The sequence below is a fragment of the Ailuropoda melanoleuca genome, chromosome 6 (assembly GCF_002007445.2).
Source record: "Ailuropoda melanoleuca isolate Jingjing chromosome 6, ASM200744v2, whole genome shotgun sequence".
Taxonomy (NCBI): domain Eukaryota; kingdom Metazoa; phylum Chordata; class Mammalia; order Carnivora; family Ursidae; genus Ailuropoda; species Ailuropoda melanoleuca.
Window position 1 is genome coordinate 98,972,814 of NC_048223.1, and position 13,980 is coordinate 98,986,793.

General features: G+C 55.2%; 1 protein-coding gene across 1 annotated transcript in view; it reads right to left on the reverse strand.

The window, feature by feature from the left end:
• SLIT1 (slit guidance ligand 1) overlaps positions 1-13,980 on the reverse strand; it is a 163,910-nt gene that overhangs the window by 42,707 nt on the left and 107,223 nt on the right. The window contains 9 exon segments of the mRNA XM_011222001.3: positions 2,542-2,685; positions 3,414-3,485; positions 5,637-5,708; positions 6,223-6,294; positions 6,733-6,880; positions 8,147-8,310; positions 8,840-8,911; positions 9,526-9,597; positions 10,655-10,726. Of these exon segments, the coding sequence (XP_011220303.2) occupies positions 2,542-2,685; positions 3,414-3,485; positions 5,637-5,708; positions 6,223-6,294; positions 6,733-6,880; positions 8,147-8,310; positions 8,840-8,911; positions 9,526-9,597; positions 10,655-10,726 (888 nt within the window).

Here is a 13,980-nt window from a genome sequence, read left to right on the forward strand (position 1 = left end):
ACCTTTAGGGGCAGATCCTCAGCATCATTAGTCAAATTAAACCCACGAGACACCACTTCACGCCCACCTGAGTGGCTGTAATCAAAGAGACGAGTGATACCAAGTATGGGCAAGGATGTAGAGAACTGGAACCCTTAGAATACGCTGCTGGTGGGGATGTAAAATGGGATTTACAGCCACTTCGGAAAACTGACAATTTCTTTAAAAGTTAAACATAAATTTCCTATGTGACCCAGAAAGCCCACGAGAAATGAAGACATTTGTCCACAAAAAGATTTGTAAGCAAATATTCACAGCAGCATTCCTCATAATGACCCCAAAGTGGAAATCCAATGTCCATCAACTAGGACGGATAAACACAACGCAGTCGATCCATTCAGTGGGAAATCACTTGGCCGTAAAAACCAAGAACCAAGTACTGATACATACTGCAATGTGAATGGACCTCAAAAACATGAAAACTCAGTCACAAAAGATGGTATAACACGATGATTCCATTTTTTTTTTTTTAAGAGAGCGAGAGAGAGAGCAGGGGTGGAGTGGGAAGGGACAGAGGGCGAGAGAGAATCTTAAGCAGGCTCCATATCCAGTGAAGAGCCTGACTCAGGGCTGGATCATGACCATAAGATCATGACCTGAATTGAAATCAAGAGTCAGATGCTTAACCAGCTGAGCCACCGAGGTGCCCCATGATGATTCCATTTTTATGAAATGTTCAGAAAAAGCAAACTATAGAGACTAATAGATTCGTGATTGCCTGGGGATCAGCTGGAAATTGGGACTGACTGTAAAATGGACACAAGGGATTTTAGGGAGGTGATGGAAACATTCTAAAATGTGATTGTGGTGATCGTCGAACAACTGTAAATATACAAAAAAATCATTGAGTTGTATACTCAGAACAGGTGGATTTTGTGGTATGTTATACCTCATTAAAGCTGTTTTTTTTTTTTTTTTAAAACTGAAAAATCTCTTGGAGCAAGGAAAACGGCAGCAAAGTCCAGAGTGGGGCCCAGGCACTCAGCCACAGATCTCAGAGCTACGGATGGACAGATTAAGCAGGATGTGGGGGGTTTAAATATGCTCAGGCCTGACCCATGACTCAGTCCAGGCGTTTAACCCTTCAAACCTGTAATGAGAATATCTGATTACTCCTGAGTCTGTGTTTCTTTTATTCTGGTTCCAAACTGTACTCTGGTTGTTAATATGTAATAGTTGTTGATGAAAGTCCGGTTCTGCTCTCCCGCCTTAAATAATGAGGTCTATTCTTAGGGAAAAAGCACAATGGAGGGGAAAGCTAACTAAATTCTCAGGGAAGGCGCAGAGACGTCTGAGACCAAATCCCTGCTCTATGAGATGTTGTGTGACCTTGAGTGAGTCCCACGACCTCCTACGTCAGTTCCCTCATCAGTGAAGTCGGGACGCTAGACCGTACGTCCACCGGCCATGGTGAGCGTTCGGGAGGATAACACACGGAATGAGCCGTGGCCTGGCCCTGGCTCAGAGCTCAGCAAACCGCAGCGACTGCTGTCGTTCTGAGTGTCTATTTCTGACTCACCTGCGGGAGGACTCCTGTTCCCGCACTCTGCCCCACTAGTGCCTGCCAGCAGTGGCCAGGCTCTCAGGCCTGGTGTCCAGCGGGCAGAAGCTCTGAGATCCAGCCAGGTGAATGGACACAAAGACAGAGGACACCCCCAGGAAGCGCAAGCCGCGTGATGTGTTCACTCTCCTTCCAGCCTGAGATGGAGACAAGCTCCTCACACGAGACCCCCGGTCCCGGTCCCCATCCCCAAGGCTTTCCTGCATGTGGGTCCCCGGCCTGGAAATCTCCTTCATGCATTTCCCTGGGACATCCCGCCTGCTGCATAGAATCTCCACCTTGCCCATGTCTCCCTGTAACTTCTGACCTCACATACGTGGCAAGATCGCCCTGTCATCCCATCTTCCTCTCCCTGCCTATCAGTAGATTAATTAGCAGGAGGAGGCTGCGGGCGGGCGGGCACGTGGGCTTTAACAAGTTTGTCTTCGTGGCTAATGTCCTTGCTGACACGCAGGGTGCACAGGGAGCAGGAGTTGAGCCTTTTCTCTGACCTGTTTCACACCTGTGCTGGCTCCTCCATGAGGATATTATCTGATGGACTGCGCCAACCAGGAGATAAACAATGGCCATGATGAAATTAATAATAAGTGCCCATTAAGCAGGCATTTAAGAAGCACTTACAATGAACTCAGCTCTGTACAAACATCCCCTTTTATCTCCTACTAGCCCTATGCAGAAAACAGTATCCTCATTTTATAAATGAGTGAACTGAGGCCCAGAGAAGCTAATTAACTTGACCAGGGTCACACAGCCAATAAGAGACATAGCTGGGAGTTGAACCCAGGACTATCCAACCCAAAGTCTGTGCTCTTTCTTCTGTAAGAGGCCACTCCTGGTGAGCAAAAGGCACAGGGCAAGACAGCTGCCTGTTCCCGGAGGCTAACACTTCTCCCTAGGTCCTCCCGCTGGGACCAAGGGGAGGAAGGCAAGAGGGCACTCACAGGGTCTGGATGGCCCGCAGGGAGGTGAAGGTGCCCTTGGCGAGGCTCTGGATCTTGTTGTCATACAGGGAGAGAAGTGAGAGGTTCTGCAGGTCCTGGAAAGCATCGGGCCGGACGCAGTTGATCTTGTTGGCATTCAAGAGCCTGTGGGCAGACCAGGGCCAGGTGGTGAGGGGAGAGGCACAGAATCGGCTGCATCAATATGCCCTGGGCGCCTCCCTGGCACCAAGCATGCACCGTCTCGGGGAGAAGTGCCCAGTGCGGGCACGGGGAGCCTGGCCCTCTGGATGTCCACTCCATACGGGAAGCCAAGAACTCTGACTGCCCTCTCTGTGCAAGGGACTGTCCTGCTCCACTGGCTCCTCTCCTTTCAAGGAGATGCTATGAGTGCTCAGAGGCTTCTTGCGAAGCAGAGAGCACAGTGGTCAGGCCACCTCCCAAGGGCATTTTGGAGGCTCCCCTCCTTTCCAGAGTCTGCTGGGCTTCCAGGCTGAGATAGGGCATTGAGGTTCTACTCCTCTTGGATCCTGGGAGCTCTCGTGCTTCAGGGAGGCTGATCTGGGTCTGATGTCCCCTTGTAGGAGACAACTCTATCCCCAGCCACGCTGACCTCCTTGGGAACACAGGCTGGATTTCAGGAGCCTCTCAGCTCAGGTGTCCCGCGATCAGCTTTGACCCTGACCCCCCTCCCTCCCTGGCCTCGACAGAGCCCCAGAGGCCCTCGCGACACCCCCAGCTCTGCCATCGTCCAAGCTCCTTGCCTCATTGAGTCCCATACCCCAAAGAGGCTGGCAAGGCTAGTCTGAGAGGCCAGAGGAATACTAGCCCCCTCCCTGGGTGCCACCCAGGGACACCTGCAGTTGGGTCCTTACAGGAGCTGTAGGGTGTACAGGCCTCCAAACACACCCCGGGGGAGGTCTGTGATCTTGTTCCCATACAGGACCCTGGAGACAAAAGGCAGCAGAAAGAGAGAGTAAGAGGACAGCCCACCAGGTGGGACATGACTTTGCAAGTGGCACCCACACAATGGCACCACCTCTAAACCATTCACGGGGCACAGCACAGGGGTGGAGGGCTGTTGTAACAAGTTGCCAGCAGGTGGCAGTAAAGTGTGTTAAGACAGGGTCCTCCGCTTGTAGTCTGCAAAAGGTACCCTATGGGCTAGAGACAGCTGTGATCCCCACTACCGCAGGAGCGGCCCCCCAATACCCGCTCTCTGCCTCACACATGGAACCCACAGAAGCCTGCAAAGGGGCCCTTTGGGGAACTTCATGGGAAATTAAGCTGCCCCAGATATAAAAGGAGACTGTTCAAAGAGGAGAAAATCCCATGGGCAGGATAATTAACATATTTTCAGAGAATTACAGGAAAAAACCACGAATGCCAGACGGCATGCACGGAATGAGTTCTGACTTCAAGCAACAGATAACACACCAGAAAGAAACAGATCAAAGTACAGCTGTGCGGAGGTCTAGGCAGTGCGGGTGCAAGTGGGTTTCTTCACCTTAGTTCTCTGCATTGGGCAGGAATTCCGTGTATGATTAGGAAAAAAGCAAAGGTTCCAAAAAGCCATGCAGGCATGAATGGGTTCAGGCAGAGGGTGAAGTATCAACGGGGCTTGGGGACAGGGTGTACTCCATCCCCAATATTGCAAGCAGCCCCCACAAGTCGCCCTGGAAACAATTCAGCCTGTGTGAAAACAATATGTGCTTCAAGATCCTTTCTGGAAGCGGGCTTGGCAGAAGCGAAGGCCCTGCAGTGGAATTCAGGTTGGCCCGTGGGGAACTCAGTGTGGCTCGAGTAGAGGAAACAAATGGAATAACAGCTTGGATTTTACCCAGTGAGCACCAGGAAGCCTCTGAGACAGGATCAGATCTGCATTTGGCAAGATCAGAGTGGAGGGGGCAGGGGCTGAAGCAGGGAGACCAGGTCAGGGTCTGCCAAGGTGGATACTGTCAATGAGGTCTATTAGCATGACATCAGCACAGAAGTTCCCATGTAGTGGGGAGACGGCTTTGACCAGGTATCCCTGAACAGCAACAGGAACCCACTTAAATGGGCTATTGTCATGTTCCAATTTAGAACGAGTTTCATTCACTTCTCAGATGAGGAGCCCTGCATTTTGGCAGGCCACCTCCAGAATCTGATTTCCTCAGCCAATGATAGAGACTCATTACCAGGCTGTTGGGTATAGCGGTGTAGGTTGTACACTGCATAATTTAAGGGGTGCCATTCACAATGGGTCCCACCCGCTACCTCAGACTCTACTCCAAGAGAAGACAGTGCACACAGAGGCACTGAGCTGGCAGTCTCCTACATTCCCCAAGGGGGAGTTCCATCCTATTTCACTTCCCAGGCCCCTAATCTATGCAATGCTTGTGTCCAGTGCTGCCAACGATAAGCAGAAACACTCACTCCTCAGAGTAACAAATGGCCCCTATCAATGGGGGGGCTCACCCAACTACAGGGTGCCTGAGGGCACTCTGTATAGACAAGTGCTATGAGACCTCAGAGAGCGAGGGGCTAGGTGAACCTGGGGGTGCAAGCAAGAACTCTGGGAAAAAGAGAGATGAAGTAACATTTCCAAGATGAATGTTTGATGCTGCGTGGCATTTTGTTGATTGATGGACCACCCTCCCACACACACACAATAAACCCTCCAGGGAAGGGAAATGGGGAGAGGTGGAGGAAAATGCTGTTTTCTCATCCCCCACAACTTGGGAGTGCACCTGGGATGAAAGGCACAAGATGTGGCAGATGTCACAACTGGAGCTGGGAATGGCTGCCCTTCTAAGTGCCCTGAATAAGGTTTAGGAGCATAGAACACTGGGCCCCAGGGGGAGGCAGGACCAACATGAAGGCTGGGCCAAGTCAGGTGATTGCAGCAAAGAATGCTGGGAAAATCCCCTTCCTGCCAGGAAGAGCATCAGAGTTGCCAGGGGCAACAGCTCTGCCTGGATTCCCTCCACCCCTTCCCAGCTGCAGAGTGTCCACCAGCGAGAAAGGGGGATCTGGGCAGAGTCTCCCCTCCAGAGGGGCCCTGGCACAGGGATGAGGGCTCCCTGGACCCTGGCAGACTTGGCATGGCTACTCACAGCGAGTTCAGGGAGCGGAGGCCCTGGAAGGCATCAGGCGCAATCTCTGCAATCTGGTTGTTGCTCAGGTCTCTACAAGGTGAGCAGGAGGGAAGACGGCTGAATCCCTCGGCAGCCGCTGAGCCCCTCTTGGCCCCTCCTCCCAGATGCCATGAGAGGGCAGGCATTTCTTCGACATTAAAAAAATGAGGGGCCAGTTCTCTCATCCACCTGAAAAGCCGCCGGCCACTATTTCCCTGTGCAGTCTGAGGCTCGTGCTCAGGCCGGGCAGTCCAGCCTTGGTCCGTTCTTGGGGAAGCTTCACCCCGCATCCCAACTGCTCCCTGCACCCCCTCTCACATCCACAATTGCTCGTAGGAGTGGCCCAGCTGAGGTGGACAGTCAGCTCTGGTCCTGTGCCAGACTCGGGCTCAAAGCCACACGTAGGCCTCACGCTAACACCGTGAGGAGGTCACACCACCGCCATCCACACGTCACAGATGTACCTGACAGGCAGAGCCAAGACCTGCCCCCTGGCATGGCGTGCCTGCTCCAGGCCCTTCCCTCTGCCTCAGCTGACTCCCAAGAAGCAGCGGGAGACACTCACATCCTCCGCAGCTTTCTGTAGGGAGAGAAGGCTCCTGGGGGGATGGACTTGATCCCATTGAGCTCCAGGCGGCTGCAGAGAGAGAACACAAAAGGCCGGGGTCCTGACTGCTGCCTCCTGGGCTCACCCCCCCGGACCAGGCCCTCTGCCCCCGCTCCCATCCTCCATCTGGAGTGGATAGGCTGGCCCAGGCAGAGGAAAGGAGCTGCTGTATTTGAGCCCCCTTTCCTCAGATTTTTGTGGCTGAAAGGAGCCCATAAATCAGGCTACTACTGAGAAACCGACTTCAGCAGACTCACCCAGCTGGGCTGGACAAATAGACCATAGAGGGACACCCCCTCCCAACTCTCCAGAGCTGCCCAGCTTTGGGTAGAGGGCTCAGGCCAGCCGAGGCCAGCTGTCTCTCCTCCACTTGTACAGAGGGGCCTCGGGCAAGCTCTTCGCTGGGCCACCAGAGCCCAGCCCAGTCCGAAGGCCCGTGTCCCAGCTCCCACCCTGGCCCGTACTCACATCTCCGTCATGGTCTCAGGCAGGTTGGCCGGGATGGCGGTGAGGCCTTTGCCGCGACAATCCACAATGCCGTTGCTGCAGGTGCACATGGCCGGGCAGGAGCCAGAGGAGAGGGTGCAGGAAGGCACTCGGCCTGCCTCCCCTTGGCCTGAGGAAGCAGTGGGCTGTGACCTGGGGGTGTCCCATGCCAGCACCTCCCACCCCAGATACGGCATCGCAGGTGGGGACAGGGCATATCGTGTTTCTCTGAAAGTGGGGAGGAGATCCAGAGATCACCGGGGACCACTGTGTAACTGTGGGCGCCTCGCACATAGCACGTGCTTGTTAGATGTTTGTTGAACTTGAATCTGAACCTAACAGTGCTGCATAGAGTGCAATTCACACACTAGGAAATCCTGGCCCAAACTCTGAAGCTCCAGGTTCTAGTCCATGTCACTCAACACTTTTGAGCTTGAGTCTCCTCATTGGTCGCCAGAGAATGACAAGGGCTATGTTTATTAGGCACTCACTCTGGGCCACACGCTGTGGGAAGGGTTATATGTGCAGTATCTCATTTAGCCCATGAGGGACATGAGGTTCTTGTGGCCATTTTACAGGTAAGAAAACTGAGTCCTTGATATTAATTAATTTGTGGAGAATCACACTGTTAATAGGTGATAAAACCAGGATAAAACACAGTAATACAAGTTTTTAAATTGAAGTATAACATACAGGGCACTGTCTCAGGTGTAAAGCTGGCTAAAGTTCTACTTATGGGCACAGCCACAGAGCCGTCCCCAGACATAAGACATTTCTATCACCCAAGAGGCTCCCTCATGGCCCTTCTCCAAGGCAGCCGCTATTCTGAGATCTGTCGCCAAAGACGTGTTCTGCTGATCTGTGGACTTCATAGACATGAAATCAGACAGCAGGTCCTCTTGTGTCTGGCGGCTTCCGCTCAATACAGAAGCTCTGAGACTCGCCCACACTGTTGTGTATATCAGCGGCTTGTTGTCTGCCACTGCTCAGCAGCGTTCCATTGTACGGACCGCTCTTAATTAGTTTATCCATACCCTTGCTGGTAGACATGTGGGTTGTCTCCAACTTTGGGCTACTATGGAAAAAGGCTGTCTTGAATATTCTCAGACGTGTATTTTACGATGGGTGAGAACAGGAGATGATAGATGGGGCAGGAGAGGGAGATGGGAGGGGGCAGGAGGTGACAGGTGAGGACTGGAGATGTGGGCAGTCTATGGGGTGGTGGATAAGGACAGCAGGTGATGAGCAGAAAGTGATGGGTGAGGAGAGGAGGTCACGGGTGGGCCAGATGTTAGCACATGGTCACAGGAGGTCATGGGAGGGAACAAGATGTAGGGCGGGGGGGAGCAGAAGGCAGGTAATGGGTAGTCGAGAGCCCCAGCAGGGCGGCACCCACCTGAGCAGCTGAACTCACTCTTCTGGACCTCAGCCACATTGAGGCCACGCAGGCTAGCGGGGCCCGAGCACTGGGTGAAGAGCCCGATGGTTGGCCGCTGCCTCAGCCACTGTGAGAGCCAGGCCAGGTGGCAGTCGCAGAACAGGCGGTTGGAGTGCAGGCGGCTGCAGGGTGAGAGGGCAGCTCACAACCCACCCACCTGGACCCCCAGCCCCCAGCCCGACAGTGGGAACCCCCTACCAGGGAGCAGACACACGGCCCCAGCAGTCGGAGCGCCGGCCAACTGGGGGATGTCCTGAGGCAGCAGGACACTTCCGGTGGCCTCCCCTTCCCTCCCAGCTCGCTCGGGCAGCTGCTGGCCCGAGTGTGACCAGCAAATGATTCATCTTGCTGGGCTCACACAGACCTGCTGCCTGAGAGCACATAAGTCATTATTTAAAATACAAAACCAAATCACTTGTTTTCCGAGGAAAAATCAAATACAAATGACATTCCACATCCTTTTGTTTTAGGTCACTTCCCTCTGCCTTGGACTCCGACACCCCCACCCTGAGTGGATGACCACAGAGAACGCAAAGAAGACGAAGGAGCTCTTTCTCCCGGCTGTGCAAGCCTTCGGCCCCTTCCCCACCACCCCCAGCACCGGCCCCCACTTGGCCGCCGGGCTCCGGGCTGGCCCCTGGGCTGACTCACAAGGTCCGCAGCTTGGGCATGTGGTTGAAGCTGGACACGGGGATGGTGCTGATGTTGTTGTTGTTCAGGGTCCTGATCAGGGGAAACCAGAGTCACTGGGCGTCTGTGCCATAGGCAGTTACACGGGAAGGGGGGCCGGGCATCTCTCGGAAAATCACTCAGACTCTCACACCCAGATCCACGGTCCACCTTCCAGGGGAGCCACGACTGGGCTGGATCCTGGAGAATGGGCCCACCGAGGAGCAAGACACACAGAGCTGCCCTCAGAGAAACCCCCGAGCTGGGACAGTGGTGACAAGGCAGCTGCCACCGACTCCCAAGTTGGGACAGGGAGGAAGAGGAGGGAAAGGCTGCCCGCGGGCCTGAGCTGGTTGGGAACTAAGTACAAACTTTGCCTGGGCCCCATGTGTCACAAAGTCCTGGAAGACACAGACACTGCCCTGGGCTTCGTCGTGAGCAGGGTAAGCCTGGGTCACGCGCTGCAGGCACGACCCCACAAGCAGGTGAACCCCATCCTAGGTGGCGAGTCCAGGAGAGCAGAGAGCATGGCCTCTGCCCTGGGCTTCGCACGGTGTCCTGGGGCCTCCTGCCCCCTGCGCTGCTCCCAGCCTGACTCCAGCTGCCTGGGCCTAGCTCCCGCGTTCCCAGACTCTCCAGCCCTGCTGCCCTTCCCGTGCTCCACTTACAGCACCTCCAGCCCCCGCAGAGCCCGGAAGGCCCCTTCCTCGATGCAGCTGATCTGGTTCTTGTCCAGCTGTCTGTGAAGCAAAACAAAGTTGTACAGGAAGGCACGCTGCCTGGAGCGGGGGCATCTGAACGCTTTGATCCCACACTCCATTAGTTTAAAGCAAAGAGGCCTGGCCCCAAGCATTTGTTCAGTATATATGTGCTGATCCAAATAGCAAAGGCTAACAAAAGCTCATGTTCTTTCTTCTTTAGTTAAAACAATAAATATAAGTAAAAGTTACATTATATTCCTTCACCTAACTTTGCATATCCTCCGGGGAGCAGGCACCTGTCCCCCCCACCCCACTTTGGAGACCACCTGGAGGGTGCTGGAGGCTGGGAAACTAGACAGCTTCTCCCAAGGGCAGCGGCAGCCAGAGCTCACATGTGGATTTCAGCCCAAGTGCCCACAGCAACTGACCAGAGGGGGCCCCCTGGAATGCTGCTTTTGGGATAAACTGACGCTGTGATTGGGGTCCCTTGGGAAAGAAGGCAGTGCTCAATTGTCTACGACAGACATGGGGTCAGGGAGTGACAGGCATGCTGGGCATTTGCCACTCCAGCTGCAGTCAGAGCTCGGGGAGGACCAGAATAATTGTGAATAGTAGGAAGAAACCATTACATTTAAGTAACACTTGACAAAGTGTATTTATTTCCATGTCTCCTTTAAACTTCAGAACAAGCCCGTGAGGTTAATATGATTGTCCATTTTACAGAACAATATACTGAGGCTCAGTGAAGTTAACTGACTTGTAGCCACTTCTAAGTATGCACCTGGAAGAGAAGATTCACACCCAGCTCTCTCAATCTGCTGAAGGGCAAGAGCACGCAGACTGTGCCATTTAAATGGACCATGAACCTCACCTAAGCACCCCCAGTCCATGACACTCCCTTCTACCCAGTCCCCAAAGGCTGCCTGTTTCCTTTGACCCCAGACTGTTCCCGAAGACCATGCTGGTACCAGTCATCTCAGAGCCCATACCAGCTCCTTGGCTGCCTGGACCACAGGGCTGGGGCAGATGCACAAGGATACTGCAAGGGGTGGCCCTCCAGCCTCTGTATCCTTCCCCCTCCCGGGCCTGAACTCACAAATTTTTGAGGTCTGTAGCTCCACGAAAAGCTTTTCTGGGGATGGCCTGGATTGTGTTCTCACTCAGGTCCCTGAGAGGATGAAGCCAGAGGGAGAAAAACACTGATCAGAAGAGATTTCTCCGGAGTACCCTGATGAGTCAGGGAGGTCATGATGGCCAGATAGCACTCCAGCACCTGGGAGAGCGTCCGGCACACAAAGCCCTGCTCCGTGAGCATTTGCAGAAGGAAAGGGGAAAGGGGGAAGGGGAAAGGGGAAAGGGGGAAGGGGGAAGGGGGAAGGGAAGGGAAGGGAAAAGGAAAGGGAAAGGGAAAGGGGAAGGGGAAGGGAAAGGAAAGAGGGAGGGAGGGAGGGAGGAAGGAAGGAAAGGAAGGAAAGGAAGGAAAGGAAGGAAAGGAAGGAAAGGAAGGAAGGAAGGAAGGAAGGAAGGAAGGAAGGAAGGAAGGAAGGAGCTGGAGAGAGGTACCCTGCCCTGGAAGGATCTTTGTCCCCAACTACTTCCTGTCTCTGTGCAGAGGGGGTTGCAGCTGGAGGGACGAACCTGGGGCAGCCCCAACCCTGACTCTGCCAGACCCCAACCCTGCAAACAGACCCCCCAGAAGTCAGCTCAGTCCCCAAGGCATCACCCAGGGCTGCAAAGGAGCAAGCAAAGGAGGGGCTTCTCAGTGAGCCCACAGCCACCCTGGGACCTGTGGTCAGCGCACCCACGACTCACTCTCTGGTTTACTGGTAAGGAACAAGGGCTCGGGAGGAAGGCGCCACTGGTAATCCAGCCAGTATGGGGCAGAATCAGGTCACAAAATGCAGGCTGGGCCTGGCTCCAGATCTTGTGCTCTCAGGCCTGCGGTCAGCAGGGCCACCTCCAAGAGCCTGAGCCCAGGCCGGAGTCTGCCTCATGCTGTCTGGGGGGCTGCAGGGCTGCACCCCTGCCCTACAGCCTGGATGTCAAGGGTCACCGAGGACGTCACCATCTCCCCATTATTAATGTCCGATGGGAGGGAAGAGGAGCTGCAGGGACACCGTAAACCCCTGGCCTCTGCAAGCCCCCGACCAGCTTCTGGACACATCTTCTGGCTCTGCTGGCAGGTAGGGCCTCTGGCACCTGCCCACCAGCCTCTCCCTTTCTCTCTCAGCATCCTCACTAGACTTTCACAAATGCCTCTTTCCAGGGCAGCTTTTCCTTGCCACAGTGGTGGCTTCAACTGCCACTGTGTCCCAAGCTTGTCCCCCAGGCCAGCACTGCCTAGCACATCACATATGTGAACTCGCTTGACCCTGGCACTAACCGTGGGGCAAACACTATTACTGTTCCCCTTTTCCAAAGGATAGAAGGGAGGCTCGGAGAAATTCAAGGGAGCCCAGCTTGTGAGTGGCAGCGCCAGAATCCGAGCCCAGGCAGCGAAGGTCCCAGAGCCCCCACTGCATGGCTGCACTAGGAGCAGGAATAGAAGTGAGGGGATGGGTGTCCTCCCCTACGCTGCACAGGAGGGAACCAAGCTCCTAGAAGTGAAGCAATCTGCCCAAGGTTAAAGCAGGACAGGGAGCGGCGGTTTACAGGAGGGCCCTACATCACATGTGCCCTCAGGGTCCATATGCTGGGCAGCCAGGGGCTGACTGCTTGACATAGGCTCCAGCGCTGGGCAGTTCCACAGACCCCAGCCCCTTCCAGACCAGGCCCACAGCGCTCTGACCATATCCTTCCTTTCAGCCATTCACCCCTCAGGCCTTAGGGTTCACTGGCAGCCCCAAGAACATGGCCCACAGGGCCCCCCAGAACACAGTCCCTGCGCTGTGAGGGCCATCACCCCTCCATCTGGGTCTTCCTGCTGAGACAGTGGAACAGAAGCAGGAGCAGGCCCTGAGCTCAGAAAGGCCATTCTGATCCCGGCGCTCCCACCTGAGCCACAGTGTCCTCGCGTGCAAAGAACAGATACGAGCCTGGCAAAGACACTCCCCCAGCTCCCCCCAACCCTGTCTCCCTGCAGAGCCTGTGAGCTCCCTCCCCTGCAAACCCCAGCCTCTCCTGTCCCCCAGCCCCCTAACTGGCCCCAGGCTCCTGTGGTCTGAGGGCTCCATCACCATCAACACCTGTGCCTTCTTCTCTCTCTCCTTGAGGGAAGGCATCTCAAGCCTGTGACACAGACACTTCTTGCCTCCAAACCATCCCTTTTTCCGTTACAGCTTCGCTGTATGCCCTGCTTCGCTACAACTGGCTGTCTCTGTCCCTTAATCCAACAGCCCCTTCGCCTCTTCCACCTCCCGGCAGGCGGCAGTGGGTTTCGGAAGCCGCTGGTGTCCACCTTCCTCTCCTTCCCCCACCCCACAGGCCACTCTCTTCCCGCTCTTCCCTAAGGTCTTGGATCTCAGCTGTCCATGCGCATCTCAGGCACCCCTGTTTGGTCTGTCCCTGTTCCCTGAGACACTCCACACAGGCTGCTCTCAGAACTGCTCCCGGGGGGCCCGCACCTCACGTTCCCTGCCGTCCTGCTCCCCAGAGCCCCCACCCCACACTACCTGCGGTGCACTTCCAGTGCCCCCACCCTGCACAGCCTGCCGCCGAGCCGCTCTCCTGTTTCTCAGCAATTCCCAGCAGCCCCTCCGCCTTGAGAGGCCAGGAGAGCTTTTGAGCCTTTACTTATCTGCTAAGCCTGTTGTCACCTCCTCCTTGTCTGGAGAGAGCCCTTGGTGGCTCTGTCCCCTGTCCAGTTCCCGTCATGCAGGTGATTGCTACCTAGAGGGTACACCTGGTGCTGGCCTGGCCCTCCTGTCCCCCTGGTCTGTGACCTTGCTCTCTCCCTCTTCTTAAGTACAAGGTGGCACTAGGCAGGGCGATCTGACAGGTAAACTACTTACTGACTTGGGAGAAAGGGCTGTGTGGGCCACACAGGCAAACGAGAGACTGCTGGCTCACAGGGGCTCACAGTCACACGGGTTCTATCCTCACGCGCTCTGGGAGAAGCCAGCCGCTGTGTCAAGGACACTCAAGCAGCTCTCTGAAGAGACCCACACGGAGAGAACTGGTGGCCTCCTGCCAACGGCCAGCCCCGGCTTCCAGCAATGTCCGTCAGTCATCAAGCAAACAGATTCTTTAGCCCCAGTCAAGCTTCCAGACTCCGTGTTGACGCCCCCAGGATTCAGACATTGAAATCCTAATGCCCAGGGTGACAGTGTGGGGAAGCGGGGCCTTGGGGAGTGCTTAGGGCCTGAAGGTGGAGCCCTGAATGGGATGAATGGCCTCCCAGGAGAGGTCTGAGATGGGGAGACACAGCAATGAGCCAGGAAGTGGGACCTCCCCACACACCGGTCGGCCAGCACCATGACCCTG